The sequence below is a fragment of the Tamandua tetradactyla genome, chromosome 24 (assembly GCF_023851605.1).
Source record: "Tamandua tetradactyla isolate mTamTet1 chromosome 24, mTamTet1.pri, whole genome shotgun sequence".
NCBI lineage: Eukaryota > Metazoa > Chordata > Mammalia > Pilosa > Myrmecophagidae > Tamandua > Tamandua tetradactyla.
The window spans coordinates 23,840,083-23,859,815 of record NC_135350.1 but is presented as its reverse complement, the minus strand read 5'-3'; the positions used below and the strand labels follow the sequence as shown (position 1 = coordinate 23,859,815).

Sequence of the window (19,733 nt, the reverse complement as noted above, 5' to 3'; positions counted from 1 at the left end):
TAGACTTTTCAGACATTTCTGTGTTTTCAGAGGCTTCTTTGCTCTGGTCAGGAACTGGAGACACTGGAGAAAATTGTGCTCTGAGAGGCGTGGGCAGCATTTGATGATCCCCCCGAATCCCTGCCATTTGGTGATTGTAATGTCTATTGAATTGTGGATATGTTGTGTCTGACTAAAATTCAGTTTTTAAACTTCAGGTGAGAATATGGAGCAGGATATTTGAGGCAAAGACCTTCAGGACAAACGTGTTGCAATAATATTTATCTAAATTGAGCCCCTTAGTATAGTGTCTGGCAGGTCTACAACTTTGGCCCTCCCTGGAAATCAATTCCTTGGTAAATCTTTGGACTATTAAAAGACAGAAGTCCTCATTGATGGAAAAACCTCAGGGCACCTGCAGTGGCCATGAGAATGTGCCTAATAGATCTCTCATTACAGGCAGTGGACTGACCAAATTCAGAGATGCTCTCCAAAGTCCATTGCAGTTTGTGCGATGCCAGGCCTCCCCCATTCTGCTCTGTGCTAATGACTGAGCCTGGCAGGGATACTAAGGCAAACCTGTTCCTGGTATACATGAACTCTTCCGAGCATAGACTTTGGCTGGAGGACTCCTTGATGGCTTTGTTGGGCTTTCCTTTGAGTGCATGGCAGACTAAGATGCTTCTACCCAATACTCCTTCTCTGTCTCCTCTCCATGTCAGACTTACATTGCTGTCTGGCAGCTCTTCCAGCCTCTCCAGCTGCTCTCCTCATTTTCTCTCATAGGCATTTTCCCTAATAAAATCTTTGTACCTTTAATTGCATCTTGAACTCTGCTTCTCTGAGCATCCAGTCAAAAACAGTCCCCACTGACATCTGCTTAAAAGATCACTTATATTGGAAGCAGAAGTGGAGCATCAGAAATTTTAAACTGGAATCAGAAGAGTAGAGCACTGGTTATCACAAGAGACATCTGTCTGTTGCTTATTTCCCCCTTCTTTGGGTGAAAAAACCTAAATCTTCCTGTAGGGAACCACCTGTCTCCTACCTTCTGAGGTGATATGAGATGCTCTTTCTTACTCTACCTGTATGACCTAAGTAAGGGATGCTATATAACCAAAGTTCTTTCCTGGGAGTTTGAGTGTAATAATTCAAGGATAGAGACAGGTTGAAGCTGAGTTTTTTCAGAGAAATCTCTGAAGGGACTGTCTTTCGGTCTGCTGAATCCTATCCTTTATTCTGTGCGCTTCCCGGTAACCTTTTGATAAAAAAAAAATGCATTGGGCTCATATAGCGAAAAATCTGTTTTTGGAACCAAATAATCCTGATTACTATATTATTTTCCTCTTTTGGCTAATGGGAAATGGAAGTTTGGGACTCCAGCCCCAAAGTCCAGGGTTTAGAGGCAGCTCTGGTTAAGAGTATGGCCATGCATTCAAACAGAATCAAGTCTGAGCCACATATCTACAGGTTACTTGTGTGTGTGTGTGTGTGTGTGTATAAATGCTTACTTATTTGTGCATATATACACACTTATATGTGTGCATGTGTTTACATTTACATATATATATATTTACTAACTTCTGTATGTTTTCCTTTACTTATCAGTAAAGTGGGGTCTAGAAAATTACATACCTCAAAAAGTCATTTTAAAGATTAAAAGATAATGTATGCAAAATGCTTAACGCAAAGCAAGCTCTCGAAGTTAGCTATTTATTTGTTCGTTTATTTGTTCTATTAATAATTATGGAGGATACACTGTGAACCAAATCCCGTACCTGACATTAGAATTTGGGTTACTAGTCAATGCCCTTGGTGTTCTGGAAGATAACACTTTGCCAAACCAAAGAATTACAATCATAGTCAATTGTCTCATGATTCTTGAAGCTTTCTAAATTTTGGATACAATGGTGAATAATTTTCATTTTCAGTGTCAACCCTACTCATTTGGTAGTGAGTTGTATGCTGTGCCCAGAAGGATTATGAAGTTGTAATTGAGAATGAGACATACTCAATTTGCAGAGGCTACTATGGCCCAGAGGAATTGAATGGTGGTATCATGACATTTATTTGCTAACCCTGATTTTTCCAAGCCTTTGTTTTATATGTGACAAAACTGAGGCTCAGAGAGGTTTAAAAGACTGTCAAGATCTCATAGCTACTTAGTGAGCGAGGTATATCTAACAGCCTTGTCTACTGACTGCTTTTCTGGGGTCCTTTCTACTGTCTATACAATCTCTCTGCACTGTGAACAAGCACACAGGGAGTCACCCTGTGTAAAATCCTTGTCCACCTACATACACAGTATGATTTAAAATAGAGCTCCCCCATGCCTACTTCGATGTCCCAAAACATTTTCTACCCCATTCCAGCCTTACTAAAGTCTCATTACTAGATTTGCTGCTTGGATTGCACAAAAACACAGTCCACAATCCACAATTGTACAAGTATAGTTGGTAGCAACTCTCTAAGAAAATATCTCTTCAAATGACCACATAATACCCATAATTATGGTAATCCTGTATCCAGATTTTCCAGAACATTATCAATCTCAATTGTTCCATCAGACTAGATGTCAGATTATATATCTGAATTGGGTTCCACAGATATGGTGATGATTCTTAGAAAGATTTCATGTTAGCCCAGTATTAACATATGAACACACATACTGCACAGACATAAGCTGAGCTCATCATATTATTTAATTAAAATTTGAAAATTAGAAAGAATGAATTGAGAGGATGGCATATGAGATACAGAGATACTAATAGGAGATAAGGGTGGGGGAGGTGGTAGAAAATAAAACATTCTAGTGTAAGAAAGAAAATACAACTCCGTATTCTAATTTGCCCTTATATTGCTCACTATTCTTTTTGGTATACGAGCATTTAATAGATGCCTGAGGAACAAACTTAAATGAATCAAATTGTCATTAATTATTGTCTATTATTTATAAATGATTGAAAATGTTCTTTAATTATAATTTGATTAATTAATTTCCCAATTTTAAGAAAGAGCATTTTGGCATTTGACATGATAAATCATTTCCTCATCCCTAACATATTTTCTTCATGTGGCTTCCACTACAGCTTCTATTGTTTTTTCTCCGACTTTATTCTATTGTTTTTTCTCCGACTTTATTCTACTCTGTCTCCTTGGCTGGTTCCTCTTCTTTGACCTTTTAATCTTGGGGTGCCCCAGGGTCCATCCTTGGCTCTTGTCTCTAATTACACTGTTTCCTTGGTGACTTCATCCAATTTCAGGTGTAACTACAACATCAATGCCAATGATTCTCAAATTTATATCTCTAGCTCAGGCTTCTTTCCCAAACTCTAGATTCATAAATCCAGCTGCCTTGTCAGCAAATAATAAATATCTTGAACTCAATATGTCAACTTCTTTGTATCTGCAACCTTCCGCCCTTGTTGATGGTAACACTTTGTTCCAGTTGTTCAGACCAAAATCCTCCAATTATTTTTGGTTCGTCTCTTTCTAGTCTATCCAACATAAGACCATCAGGAATATCTATTAGCTCAGCCTCCAAATTATATCTAGAATTTGGACATTTCATGCTGCATGCCCCTTTACTGTCCTAGTCCAAACTACCATCATCTTTCTTCTCAATAGCTTGCAAAAGATATCCTTGCTTACTGAATAGTACCTCCTGGATTCTCAGGGTGCCACTCATAAAGTATTAGTCAGATCATGTCACTCCTCTACTCAAAATACCTACTGATTCCCTACCTTACTCAGAAAAAAGCCAACGTCTTTGCAATAGCTCACAAAACCTATGCGTCCCACCTGGCAAATCTTTCTCCTTCACCCTTCCAACTTGATGCTGTTTCTTGAACATACCAGACATGGCCCAAATTACAACCCTTGACTGAGTTCTAGTTCTGCTGGAATGCTCTTCTCCCAGGTATTGTGTGACACATTTTCACCTTGTCTTTACTCAAACACTTTCACGGAGGCCTACTTTGACCTTTATTCTACACTGCAAACTCTTCCCTATATTCCTAACATTCATGATCCCTCTCCTCCTGCACTGCCGTACATTTTCTGTCTTTCTTTTTTTTATCCCAGTAAAGCAGAGCAGAACTTTATTCTTTGGCCAAAGAATGGAGAAAGGTGCACCCATGTCTTAAAGACATCTTCTTTCTGAAGGGAGGTGAGCGGGATTTTTTTCATAAGAGATTAGGGGATGTACATGCAGATAGTTGGGGCAAGTGGGCAAGGAGATTTTCAAAAGAATTCAAGGTTTTTTTTGGTATTAATTGATTTTGTGCATCTGCAGTCCCTGGTCATGCAAGAACATACATGTACATACATCACACCTACATTTTCTTTTTAATAGCACTTATTACCTTCTAATTTAATATATAATTTCCTTATGTATTGTATTTATTGCTATGAGGAGACAAACTATGTTACAGTTTATTGCTATGATATTAAATATTAAAATCCTTGAGGCTAAGGATTTTTACCTATTTTGCTCACTGATGTTTCCCAAATGCTAGGGTCTGTGAATTTTTATTGAATGGCAAACAAACCTTTTGGTAGGAGTATTAACTGCTAGTAAAGATGAAGTGAATCTATTATATCATCTTTCATCTTACCATTGAGACTGTTATATTCTAAAACAGTATTTGTATTGAGATGTTTTTCATTGATTTAACAATAACAGAAGACAAATAGAGACTTATTCTGGGTTTAATGTTAAATGTTAATGGAAATACAGCAGAGGACAAGATATAGCTATTGCATTTAGGCATTTACATTCTTTTAGGGCAGATGAGAAGCACATCCCAAGTTGATAGATATGAAATAAGATGAAAAACAAAGCAAAGTAATATGTCAGGGTCATAAGAGAGAATATATCATGGTTTACTGATTTTTACTTATAACTCTTAAGATAAAAGATTTAAGGATTTAAAGAATGATATATGCCATAGGGTTAATAAAATAGAAATAGGAAACCAGAACTAAGAAAAAAGGGGAGAATGAGGCTCCTGCTAAGAGTTAATAACAAGTACTAACCAGTTGCTGGAGTTGGCCATGAGAACTGACTCTGATATCCTAAATGTTAGGGAAAGAAGCACGTTCTAATGTAGGTTTTTATTAATAGAAAAGATGATGGTCTTTTATATAAGTGATAGAGAAAGTAAATCTATGAATATAGTTAGTACATTCCTATGTTTGGGGAGAGGAATATGCTAATATTATACACGTAGTTTCTTCTGGTCTTGAAATTTTAGATTCTCATCAGGGTTCCTTTCAATTCACAATTTTGTCATACGCACTCTGTCTTTTTACCCACAATGTTATCCTTTCACTACTTAGTGGGCAAAATATCAAAAAGGATGTCTTTTGTCTTCACATGATGAAATTCAATTTATTCTCTCAATAGAACTTTGCCTTTCTGACCTATAGTTACCCTTCTAGCAATGTGAAGAATGTTATATGTCAAATTTCCTTAACTTTGCTTTGGCCATCAATGGGACTAGCCAGAGGTAACAACATCTTCTAGCCCAATAATAACTATGAGTGGAGATTTACTTACTTTTACGCTCTTCTTTTGTGATTTGAATTGTTATTAATATCCAGAAGTTTGTATATAATCTACAAAGAATGAATGAAGGACTGTGCAAATGCTTTTGCATGTGCCAATTCCTTTATTCTTAGAGAAAACATTTTAATCCTGTTTTTTTAAAGACTAGAAGACACTGAGACTCAGAGAGATAGGTAACATGCCCAACAGTAAGGGGAAGAGATAAGATGTAAGCCAACTATGAGTCAGAATTCCATTTCCTTTCCATCATGTCATGTAACCAACAGTTTTTAAGTGAACTGAGTTCATCTTGCTTGGTTATGGCACTAATATAAATGAATCCAATAAAATTTGTTCTAAATATTTTAGAATATCTTACCACATGAACGTAAGTACATCATCTCTCCTCAAACTCATAAATTGGATAATGTGACCTTAAAATATTATGAAACTTTTCAATATGTATGTGAATTTGAAACTTTTATGTGCCCCAGAAAAGCCATGTTCTTTCGACCCTGATCCAATCTCGTGGAGCCAAACTTATTGTTTAAGGTGGAAACCTTTGATTAGATTGCTTCCATGGAGATTGGCCCACTAAATTATGGGTGTGACATTTTGATTAGATGGAGATGTGACTCCACCTATTCAAAGTGGGCCTTGATTAGGTTACTGGAGTCCTTTAAAAGGGAAAACATTTTGAAGAAAGGACAGTTGCTTCAGAGCTGACAGAGATACAGACATTTGGAGATGCTTAGAGTGCCCACAGATGCCTAGTCATCGATATGTAGAAATACAAAGCCCAGCAGATGTTGCCATGTACCTTCCCATGAGACGCTAAGCAAGCCAGAACCCAGAGTTGTGCACTGCAGGAGCTAAGTGAAGACCCTCAGGTGCTTACAGAGGAAACTGCCGGAATCAGAATCTGGAAGCAATAGAACCAGAAACAAGAACCTGCAGACACCAGCCATGTGCCTTCCATGTGACAGACATCAGCTTTTCTTGAGTCAAGATATTTTTCTCTGGATGCCTTAGTTTATACATTTTTATGGTCTTAGAACTGTAAACTTGTAACTTAATAAATTCTCTTTATAAAAATCAATACATTTATGGTATAATGCTTTCCAGCAGCACTAGCAAACTCAAACGATATGTAAGTGTCCCTTTGTTGTATGCCAACTGAGAATGTGAATGCAAACAATTCAAAATATGGACATGGCAATATTGAAAAGGATTTGATTTTCAAGCCCACATAGGTCATTAATTGCCAGGCATTGTTTTAACTGCTTTACAATGTTAACTCACTCAATTATGGTATTGTAAATATTTGCATTTTGCAAAGATGGAAATGAAGCCCAGAGAAATTAAGCAATTTGCCCAAGATCACACCGTAATTTAGGTGGCAGAGCCAGGATTTGAATACATTCTCAAAAGTCTGTTAACCATGACTCTTTGCTGCCTAAACTGCTACATTTCAGTAGGAATGATTTATAGGAATGCACCTCTTATTTTTGTTACATGAAATGTAATCTATTTTCAATTTAGGTCCTAATGAAGGTATTTTTCCTTTAAGAAAAGAAAAACTGAACACATCTTCCCTTCAACAGGCCAAAGCAGATCATGCAGATGATTAAAAAAGACAGGGAGAGTTAACCCAACCATGTTAAAGAGAGCATATGGCAGAGGTCACTGAAGGCACACACTGCCTTAACAATACCATTCAAAATGTGTCAGTTTCTACTGCAAACACTGGGCAGTTCGGCAGTTAAACCGAATTTTATGACATATCAGTGTAGGCTAGAGTGGCACAAAAATGTTCAGAGTACTTCTTAGAGACTCAGCAGACCCCTGAACTGGAGTAGAAACCTTTCAGCCATATCCAGAATTTTAACTATTTTCTACTAAGGAAAGAACTGGAAGTTTATGCCAGAACTCCACCACACGTACATTTATATGTTCCTTATTTCATAGGTGAGTTCCTTTATTTTCACCTAATGGTTTAGACATCCTAAAATCTCAAGTTAAAAAAATTCTCTATTGCTTTGCTTTAGGTATATTTCTAGCTTAAGCAGATCCTCACAGAACAACAAGTGTTGAAGTTCTGGCATCCAAAGTTAAACAACTCTGGATAAGCAACTCCCTCAGACAGAATGATTCATGCTTCACTTTTATGAATTCCTGAAGACCAGTACCCAGTCCCTGGGTGTTTCATAGAGCCTCGAGCATGAAGAATAAGCTCAGACAGGGCAAGGCATCCTCCTTTCCAAAGGCCAGTGGGACCTGTAATGTCTGCTCTGGCTTCTGCTTTTCCACCAAATTTTATGTCTACAATGCAACTGAGGGTCTGAAACACAGTTAAGGAAAACAAAGAAGATGAGTACAATGAGTTCTTTCACAAGCTGTGCTGATTATTATGGGAATAATGTATTTTCCAAAATATTAAGGGCAAGTAGTTTATTCCTTTCCCAATACACGGAGGCACTTTTTTCCTCAATTTTTCCTCAGGGCTGATGTCTCATCAAAACAATCAGAAGTCTCCTTTTCAGGACAAGTTATTAGTCCTGCCTGTCTTTGGGAAAATGATAAGGCTAAAGTAAATGATTTCCATGATCTTTAAAATTGTCCTAATAACCACATAATGTCTCCATATATCCTCTCGGAATAAATAGCTCTTCATTACATTTTAGTGGGTGTTTCCATCTCCTCTTCAGCTCTGGACACAGAGCTAGAAAAATGAGCAGGCAGGATAAGGTGGCAGCTAGAAAGCCACTTCTTTCTCCCTCCTCATTCTATACCACCAGCACAGCAAAAGGAAAGAACAAAAATCTCTCCCTCCTCTGGCAAGTAGAGAAATCTCTACTTTCTACCTGCATAACTGCTAGAGTTACTATAGCTATTTATGACGTTGTCTAATCTCCCTTGGTACCCTTTGATTGATGTTCCATTCATCACTCATGGCTATTATCTAGCACTACACATAATAGGTCAGAAAAAAATATTTATTGAATGCCCTGGTTAGTGATAATTGGTTGATAAACCATTCCGTATATTTAGGAAGGATTCATACTAAATCTGAGGCCTCGCAGATATGTTACAGTGGGCACGTGAAGTTTGATTGAGCGTGAATTTCTCATATTAAGTGTCATTAAACTAAATTATCCACTATATACTGACATTTGCTCTATTGAATGGAATAGATGCACATAGAAATTGATCATTTCTATGTAACTATAGCTATCTGTCTTTTACCTGTATTTAACAATGTTAAACATCATAGCTATGTATGATTGCTTATCATTTGCAGTTTATATAATTACCTTACTCTTTGGTAACCTCCCAAAAAGAAAGGCTTTATGCCAGATAATCAATTTTTAGTTTTAAAGTGGGAAATAAAAATATAATTTTTCAAGAAAATGAAAGTTACATGCATAATATTAAAGAAAATATCAATGTGAGAACTATATATGATATTGTCAAAGACCTAATACATATTAGCTCTTTTATGGAAGGAAGCAGTACTAGTAAATCTGTGGGCTAGAACTGGATTTCAACTTTTTCTTAAAAGAGGAATGCTAATTATCTTAAGATGCTTGTCCGTGATCATGGGATGCATCTTTCACACATTTGGTATTCGGATATCTTTGATGATAAATGGAGAAGACCAAAGAAGATTTTAAACAAAAAAAGATTAGAATTGTCAGCAGAGGTATAGGAAATGCCCTGATAATAAATTTGTTAATTTTTCTTTTTTTGGAGTGAATTTGGATTTATATTTAGTCGTGGCATATTTCTGAGATTTTACTGTAGAGAAATGAAATTGACTTTTGTTTTGATTTCTAGAATGTCTCATTTCTTTCTAGTCATGATTAAAACAAAAATGATTTGCCTGTTATCTATTTTAGGGGAGCTTGTTTACTTAACTTAAAATTAAAAGAGTGTAAATGAGATTTACATTCCATCTAAAAATCAATTATTTTTATAGCTGGCATTTTGTAAATATGACTCTTTTAAACAAAAGCGTTACAAGGAGCTGACAGTGTTGACAGCTGGTCAAAACTTTTCCATCTTTAATTTCTCTTTGATAACCAACTCAAAAAGCAGAGGAAAGGGTTTCTCTCAACCAATGCAATTCTGCCGTCTCTCCTTGGGTGCCCTATTTTAGTTTGTTTTCTGAGCGCTTGCTCATTTATAGACGATGCAGATGGAAACATAAATAAAAGAATAAGGTAGTGTGGTGACATAAAGAGAAGAATTAACAATATAAAAATAGTGTTTCTATTAATGAAGACACACTATGTAATAGAAAAACATAATTAAAATGTAAAAGCATAACACCTTCAGTTTTGAATTCTTTGAACCCAGAGGTAGAAGGCAATAAGATGATTACTTAGATCATTGGCTGTGAAAATGATATTAGAGTCAGTCATAATTTTATCATTTGTTTTCATTTTTGTCTTCTTACATGATCCTCTAGATTTATTTCCCGTGATCTTCGAGGTTTGTTTCCCTTTAGTTTCTTATTTTATATAGGTGACCATAATTGAGAATTTGTGAGATTTGTCATTATATATAAGGGGCAGGTAGGATGTAGGAAGAATAAAATCATCCAGTATTTATAACTTCAAAATAATGGGAAGATTCAGTGTTACCATTTTTTCCCCTGCCCAATGTTCTTTTTCAATTCTTGTGGCTCCATTTACTAAAATCCATTCAGTTTAGCATGATGGGATGTTAAAACATGACCTCCTCTGGAAGTGATAGCATTTTAGGCTGTTAATTGTGGTTTATGGTATCATCTTCATGGATGCCGAGACTAGCTTTGTTAGAAAGCACAGAGAAAACAGCTCATAAACATGCTATACCTCTGGGGAGAGGGCACTCTCACAACAGAAATAGGGCCGGAGCAGCAGGTGTCTGTACACAAAACAGTTCCAAGTCTGTCTACGTTCACCAGGGCCTGGTACGTTCACCTCAGACGCAGAGTCCCCAGGTAGGCGGGTCTTTGCCTGTTCTCTTGGTCTGCAATTTTTTTTTTAATCCAAAGTCTCCCAAACATTTTTGTTGTCACATAATGGTTTATTTCCCCCTGTATTGTTGTACCCTGCCCTGAAAGTGACGAGTTTACTTTGTCTCATTTTATAATTTTACCTGTGAATATACCCAGAAAACATAAAATTAATTTACCTGGCCTTTCTGTTGTTTTCATTGAACTCTGATTCACACCTATAGAGGAAAGGAAAAAAAAGAAATCATTAACATTTAATGTTGAATATCAGATCTGTTCTCACAATTAATTCAGGTGGCATATGGATACAGATCTTAGCTCACTTCCAGTTCATTTTTCTTCAGGTTATGAAATCATGAGACTTCATGATTGGAAGAAACTTCGGAGAGAGGATTGGCAAACATTTTCAGAAAGGAACAAAGAGAAAAATATTGTAGACTTTGGGGTCACACTACATCGTAGTGTGAAAGTACTTATAGATAATATCTAAACAAGTGGGATTGGCTGTGTTTCAACACATTTTATTTTAAAAAGCAGGCAGTGGGCTGGCCTTGGCTGTAGTTTGCCAACTCCTGCTTTAGAGCATTGAGTACAACCTCACATTTTGAGTACCTCAAGGTAATAAAGAGGACAACAGGCTCTGGGATAGGTCCTTAGTCCTGTAAAAGGGCTGCCACATGCCATATTCCTACTAAGATATGATGCATCTCCCAAACTGGGGAATCTACAGAAGTATCAGACAGATACTTTTGCCTTAAGACATTCCTTTAAGGTAAACGGCCTCAAGAACTTTCTGCAAGAGAAACAACTTGAAACAATTGTAACCAAAGATCATTTTAACGACTGCATATATGATCATGAAAACAAAATTGCCATGTGAAAAACTGAGCAAATAATTTTAAGAAAGTAGTCCCGTATTGATATTTTTAAAATATCTATGCCTCCTTTGTCTTCCCACTTGGTTTTCTATGAGGCATCTCAAATTTAACATGTTCGAAGCAGAACTCTTTACTGGCTTCCTAAATCTACTTCTTCCCAGACTTCTTGGATCAATTAATGGTACCATTGTCCGCTAGTTGCACAGGCCTAAAAAAGTACACGGCCTTTCTTGATTCTCTGCTTTCTCTCACCCCTACAAGTTCTACCTCCGAAATGTATTCCAGATCCAAACACGTCTCAGCACCTGATGGGCTACAGTCCGCCCCACACTCATATTTCTCCCCTAAGAATCTGCAGTAGCACCTAGGAGTTCCTTTTTTTTTTTTTTTAGGCTTCTTTAAGGTTATTTTTTTAATAAAATTTTATTGAGATCTATTCACACACCATACAATCTATCCAAAGTACACCATCAATGCCTCACAGTATTGTCACAGTGCATTCATCACCACATCCAAATTTTAGAAAATTTTCATTATTCCAAAAATAGTAATAATAATAATGATAAAATAAAAAGTAAGATATTACTGTTAATTATAGCCCATAGCTTGCAATAGGTACATTTGCTCCCAAATACCCCTATATTATTAACTCTTTGTAATAGTCATTTATTTGTTCTAGTTCATAAGAGATTTTGTTTACATTTGTACTGTTAATCACAGTCATTGTCCACCAGAAGATTCACTGTGGTATACTTTTTTTTCAACTCTAGCTTTCCTTCTGGTGACATACATGACTCTCAAATACCCCTTTCAACCACCTTCACTCAAAATTCAGCACTGTACTTGCAATAATATGCTACTGTCACCTCTATCCTTTCCCAAACTTGTAAGTTCAACCTGGTTGAACATTCTGCACATATTAAACAACTGCGCCCCATCTGCTAACCTCATTCTAGTTCCTGGTAACCCATATTCTAGGTTTTACCTCGATGAGTTTGTATATTGTGATAGTTCATATTAGTGAGACCGTACAATTTAAGTCCTTTTGTGTCTGACTTATTTCACGCAACATAACGTCCTCCAGTTTCAACCATGTTGTCGCATGCTTCAGTAAGAACATCCTTTTAATATTTAAACTCAACTGTTGCATTGTTTCCCTATTCCACTCCTTACTATGGTTGGAGAGTCTGCATAGCACTTGGCTCCTGCATTGCTCCTTAATTAAGCTCTCACCATTCAGCTTCCTGTCTCCCCTTCTCCTCCACATCAGATGGGCTCCTGCTGCCTCCTGCTTCTCTGCTTGTTGCTCTCCAAGCCTCAGTGCTCTTCCCTGGAGGCTGCACTGGCTTTTTCCTACCTAACCTTCCATGACTCGAGGAAGACTTCCCCAACCACCTGACCTTAACTTGTCTCCCCATGATGCTTCACACTAGCCCATGGCCCTGCTTCATTTGCTCAACAGCACTTTTATTACTCTAGTGATCTTTTCTTTCTCTCTTATAAGTTTGTTTATTATCTGCTAGAATGTAACTCCATATGGACAGAGATTCCTCGTCATACTCAGAGCTGTGGCAGATAGGTCCCCAGTAAAAATGTGTGGAGTGAATGAATGAGGATAAAAAAAAAAAAAAGATGAATTCTACCTACCTGAATTCAATTTTGAAGGGAAACAAAATACTTCATTATAAAATTGTTGGTTGGATAATAATAGTTACCATTTTTAAGCAGCTCCAACCATCAGTACTATTTATCATTTGCTAATGTCTACAATGGAGCTATTCTTTTTCTCATATTTCAGATTTGCAAATATTAGCTCAGAGAAGTAAAATTGCTTTCTCAAGTGGGGAGCCAAGATTATAATATGAGTCCATAGGTTCTAAATCCATCCTCTTTCACTAAAATAGGCAGCTTTTCCTTTGACTAAGCAGATCCAAAAGGAAAGCATATATAATTAATCCTTATTCTTAACTAGTTAAAATATTTTTAAGCCCTGCATAGTGTTGCATTAAGAAGATGCAATTAAAATATTTATCAGCTTCTAAAGAATTAGAATACAAAGAAAATCAAAATCCTTTTCTTCTTTTGTTAATAAGTATTAAATCATAACGTTTCTTGCTAACAGACTCGACATGAGAATGAAAAAATTTTAAGATCATATTAGACAACCCTTCTGACTATTCTTTATTTTAAATGTTTATTTTTTCAGCCTTCAAAAATGTATAGTAATTTTTCAAGGCATAAAACATAAAAATAACCATGCCTTAAACCTAGCTAAATCTTCTAAACCATAATCTATAACAATTCAAAATTCCTTATGTCAAATGTCTAAGGTCCAGACTTTTACATATGAATGAATAATTGTTATTTTGTGGAAAATTTCAGCAGGCCTTAATCAAGACATTAATATATACCTTTCTTATTTTGAAATCAGAGAGCTGTTATTATTTTGAGAATAGTAAAGTGTTTTCAAAAGGCATACCACTTTCAAATTGGACACTTTCTGTGGCTATAAAAACTTCACAGAAAAGTGTCAATGGCTGTGAGATTCCAGAGTTGAGAGGATATCCTGGAGGTTACTTTTACGCATTAAGTAGATAAAAAAAAAAATACATATACATATGTCTCAGGATATGGAGTAAGAACTAACATCTAGAAAAAGGAGGAAGTCAGAAGATGTTACCATGTTCGCCACGTGCCTTTCCAGTTGAGAAGGAAACCCTGAATTCATCAGCCTTTCTTAAGTGAAAGCAACCTCTTGTTGGTGCCTTAATTTGGACATTTCTATAGACTTGCTTTAATTTGGACAATTTCACAGTCTTAGAACTGTAAACTTGCAACTTATTAAATTTCCCTTTTTAAAAGCCATTCTGTTTCTAGTATATTGCATTCTGGCAGCTAGCAGACTAGAACAGGGAGCATGTAAAAGAACATGACTGCAAACATTTCTCAGATTATGCTTTATGGAACCCTCTTTAACAGGAGCCAAGCCTGGGTTTTATTACTGTTTTCTTTTCTGCATATATTCGATATTTGTCCTTTATATAGCAGTTAGAGCAGGTGTCATAAACTTTTCCAATAATTAAAAATTTTGTGAGTCCCCCCCCCAAAAAAAAACTTCACAGAGATGAATGCTGTAGAACACTGCTAAAATTATGGGAAATTAATGCAAAGTGTAGACATTTGCATTTATTCATGGTTTTATGTATCATACATAGGGCCCATGTTTCCAGAAAAGACCAAGGTCTGAGGTATAGAGGAACTGAGGAAAGTCAAATAATACATAACTGTATTGAGCTTCTGCTAACCTACTCTCAAACCCAGCTCTTTAGAAAAGACCAAGACTTTAATCAAGATGGTTGGCAACTTAAAAATCAGTTTGCTGAGTTTGATTCTCTAATACGAAACTGGAGTTTTATGAAATTCAAACGAACTTGCTGATCATATTACTCCAAAGCTAAACATGACTCAAACATTTAGCTTTTAAAACAGAGAGCTTAAACAGAACTACCACAAATAACTTTGCTATATATCTTTAAGTTACAAATGATATTGGCCAGAGTTGTGTTCCCAGCTAATGAACTATAGTTATATATAACATGAAGAAGGTACTCTTTACGGATCCAGGAGAAAGAATATATACAGCCATTTCCATATGTAATTCTCTACTGATTTGTTCGTAGAAAAAATTATTAGGATAATTTCAAGTATTCCTTATCATTCTCCCATAAATGGCATTGACTGTGTATTGCATATGAGATTATTTCTGGTGTGGTTAAAGCGTGACTTGTGACTTTGACTTTATTAGTGTAAGGATTCTTCTGGTTTCTACCCACATGGAATGATATAAGCTAATTAAATGTCAGACAAGAAAAATTATGATTAGTTTCCCCAATAAGTGGCATAGACAAATGGTGTAATAATAATTCCCAAGAAAATATTAAAAGGACCATCCTGCTTAGACTATTCAGTTAATCAGCCAGTTATTTTTGTCATCTTACATTTGTTAAACTCCTATGTGCAAGCCTGTGATACAACCTATTAAGTGTTCCTATTTCATAGATAATTTTTGTAGCATAATTCAGTAAGACCAAGTATAGTACAATGAAGAGTTTGTGGACCATAGGATAAGAAAAACTGGGTTTGTGTTTCATCTTTTTTATTTAAATTCATAAAGTCATTTCATCTTTCTCAGCTCATTACTTAATTTGTGAAGCTGGTTCATAAATGCCCACACTGCCTGATTTTTAAAGGATTATTATTTTAAGGTAACAGGTAAATTTGATTAAGTTTTCACTTGCCAAGTCCCATTTCAAGCTTCACATGGATTGTCTCCTTTTAATCATCACAAGAACCCTATGAAGAAATATAATCCTATTATGACTATTTTACAAATGAGGAGAAGGTAAGTCATTTACCAAGGGCCACACAGCAACAGAGGGTTACACAATGTGACTTCAGAATCATTGTTCAGAAACAAGTGGACTTCCATTTAGCATGATTGGAGTGTCCAATTTTTATTTTAAGGAGTGTGTTGTGCCTTAAAGATCAAAAGCTTGGGTGTAGGCCATTTTCATGATCAGTAGGTAATAGATCTAAAATGTCTCCTTAGCTATTGTACAATTGTCTATGCTCTATGCATAAAAATAAATTCTGCATTAAATTATGTGAAAACAAAATTATGCAAGAATATGATTTCCTATTTATTACACATATCTGCCATAAATGCCTACTTGACAATCTACTGGTTGCTTGTAACTATGCATCTCTCCTTAAAAAAAAGCCAGATTTTCTTTTTCAAGTCTGTAATATTGTATATGCCATAATAGCAGAAGCTCTGGCTTGAAACAGCCATAACAGGCATTTCTATCCAAGTATTTCCCTTAGAGGAGTCATTAGTTAGCATTTTTCCCATATCAACTTATTGTCTACCTATAATCTTATTCTACGTTCTTTCCACAGCCAAGTCAGAATTCACCAAAGGGAGAAAAAAGCATGTGCAACACCTGCCTTCAAATCTGGCTACAGATACCTGGATGATTTAAGTTCCCAGAAAGAAAAGCATCTATTTCGTTTCTTCCCCACCAACTCTTTCTCTTTTCTTTTCTCCTCTCTCCTCTCTCACTTCCAATGTGCCCAGGGAGCAAAAAAAAAGAGGAGTAAAGATGATTCCACATTTTCAAACCATCAGCAAAAACAGGGAACTCAGGAAAAAAGGGAGTTTTGCTAAGTTTTACAATAGAGCTTTACACTCAATTCTTCCACTGTTTAAATTATGGAGGGCAGGGACTCCTATGATTGACATTTCCTTTTAACCACCCCTCAGAGCCTAGCAAAGTAGTCCTACATGTAGAAATTATAAATGCACGGATGACAGAATCTAGGTGTAGCATGGCTTAATGCAGGACCTGGCCCATTGCATCCAGTGAGGACGTATGAGCTTCCCCTTCACTCTAGAGTTAAAGGAGTTTTATCATTGCTTACTTGGGCCAAGAACAAAACTTTCTTTATGGGTTGCAAAGAAAGGTGGTTATTTCAATAGCTTCATGAATGATGAAAGGTGAAAGAGCCACACCTTTTAATGTAAGAAAAATGTGCATAGGCACGGTTACTACCCAAACACTAAAATGGGGGCCATAGTGAATAGTTGTTTTTCTTTTTGTTTTAAGCACTCTCATGATTTCTGGTTTCCTGAATATGGGTGACTTTGCATGACTGAAAATACTTTCATTTACTTAGACTTTATAACGCAGCTATTGTATCATATCTATTATGTTGACTAGTTATTGAAAGCAGAGTAGAAGTTTTTCATTTGTGTAATAGGGCACATTTGTTGTCATTGTCGACTTCAAAAAAATTATTTATAGTAATTTTTAAAAGTCAGTGTACCCATGCATATTTTGATTTCATTCTCAGTATTCATTTGATATATTTGCAAAATATTGTTTCCTTATAAATATTTTGCATTCCTGAGTTGGTTTGTAAGTTTCCTGAAGTCAGGAGCTCATGTTTCCTAAATTTTGGTAAACAATAAGAGCTCCAAAAAATCCACTTGTTTCTAATACACTCTTTGGATTTAAAAATAAAGTGCTTAAAAATTCAAGCTTGGTAGCATTTATTTCACAACACAAAGTCTTTCTTTCCTTGAGAGACAATCTTTTAAAATTTGGTCAGTCATAAATAGAAAGTAATTGAGAGGTTTTGGGGTATCATTAGACGATGTGTGATAGGTAAACTTTGCTTCTTTAACATAGATGTGTTGCACATCTTCTATTCTTAACAAGAAAATAAAGCTAAAATATGTACATGAGACAGTGAGATTTCTACTCTAAGTAATCTAAACATGAACGTTACTGTTTTCTTTTGCTGTCCGTATATATATTTTCCTTTTTCTGAAGAATAAGCTTGGAGTGAGAATACCACATAATTGTCACCAAAGGTGTCAAAGTTTAGAATCTTTCTATAAAATACTGTTTACACACATCAGCATCTAATAATTCAGTTCAAAAAGTCAGGGTTATGGCTCAGCAGGCAAGAATGCTTGCCTGCCATGCCAGAGGACCCGGGTTCGATCCCTGGTGCCTGCCCATGTTAAAAAAAAAAAAAAAGTCAGGGTTAAAATGACTGTCATTCTCTCGGATTAAATTCCTTCCTCTGGAATCTTCTTTGTCTGATAGTAGCATAGCCCCTGTAGCTTCTTTTGATTGGTCTTATCAGGTTATATATTATGCTGTTTTGAAGCTGTATGTACCCCAGAAAAGCCATGTTCTTTTTAATCCAATTTTGTGGGGTGGATCTATCTTTGGGTGGGACCCTTTGATTAGGTTGTTTCTAAGGAGATGTGACCATGCCCATTCAAGCTGGGTCTTAGTCCTTTCCTGGAGCTCTTTGTGAGAGAGAACTCAGAGCTTATATAAACACAGATATTTGGAGATGCATAAAGAAATGCCCTAGGAGATGCTACAAGCTGAGAGAGCTACTTGAAAGCAGAAGCTGGGAGATAAGGACAACAGACATTTCCATGTGCCTGACCATGTGACAGAGAAAACCCTGGATGTGGTCACATACCTTGATAAAGGTATCCTCTTGTTGATGTCTTAATGTGGAAATTTTCATGGCCTTAGAACTGTATATTTGTAACCTAATAAATCCCCATTGTAAAAGCCAATCCATTTCTGGTATATTGCATTCCGGCAGCATTAGCAAACTGAAATTTATATTTTTGCATTCTTTCAATTTTAATCAATGTGCAGTTAAAGTGGATTTCTTAAATACTGGATATAGTTGGATCATGCTCTTTATTCAATCTGATAGTCTCTCCTTTTATAATTGAAATGTTTAAACTATTTTATTTTAGATGATTATTGATATAATTGTGTTTTTAAATGCCATTTTCATACTTGTTTTTCATAATTTTCGCATCAGTTCTCTTGTCCTCTTCTATTGCTTTATTTTGGATTAATTGAGTGTTTTTTAAGATTCTGTTTTGTCTCCATTATTGGCTTATTAGCTATAACTGTTTTTGAATTTTTGTTGGTTGTTACCTTAGGGTTAAGAGTAAATGTCTTTAACTTATCACATTCTATTTTCAAAAATTATTTAACCATTTCTCCTGTAGGGTAATGAATTTACAGCAGTATATTTACCTTTATCCTTTCCCAGCCTTTGTGTTATTGTTCTTGTAAATTTTCTTCAACACATAATTTAAAATTTCAATATGTTTTGGTAGTTTTGTTTTAAATAATCAATTATCTTTTGAAGAAATTAAAAATGAGATTAATGTCTTTTCTACTGACTCATAGGTTTATCATTTCTAGTGGTCTTCATTCCTTTATTTAACTTAAAGTTTCCATTTGGCATCATATTCTCCCTTTCTTGGATGTGTTCTTTAGCATTTGCTTCACTTATAATGAATTTTCTCAGCTTTTGTATGTGTGCAGGTTTGAAAAGATGTATATTCCCTAGAAAAGTCATGTTTTAAGCAAAATCCCATTCTGTAAAGGAAGAATAATCCCTATTCAATACTCCATGTTTGAAACTGTAATCAGATCATCTCCCTGGGGATGTGATTTAATCAAGAGTGGTTGTTAAACTGGATTAGGTGACGACATGTCTCCACCCATTTGGGTGGGTCTTGATAAGTTTCTGGAGTCCTATAAAAGAAGAAACATTTTGGAGAATGAAAGAGATTCAGAGAGAGCAGAGCAGAACAACATAGCCACGAGAAGCAGAGTCCATCAACCAGCGACCTTTGGAGATGAAGAAAGAAAATGCCTCCCAGGGAGCCTCATAAAACAGGAAGACAGGAGAAGAAGATAGCAGATGGTGC

The 19,733-nt window shown here is 35.9% G+C and overlaps 1 protein-coding gene across 4 annotated transcripts in view; it reads right to left on the bottom strand.

Moving 5' to 3' along the window:
- The window catches only part of EMCN (endomucin), a 135,236-nt gene that overhangs the window by 24,825 nt on the left and 90,678 nt on the right, over positions 1-19,733 (bottom strand). For all 4 annotated transcript variants that reach the window (XM_077142692.1, XM_077142694.1, XM_077142693.1 and 1 more), the window contains exon 5: positions 10,709-10,747. In XM_077142692.1, the coding sequence (XP_076998807.1) occupies positions 10,709-10,747 (39 nt within the window). The remainder of the gene's footprint in view (positions 1-10,708; positions 10,748-19,733) is intronic.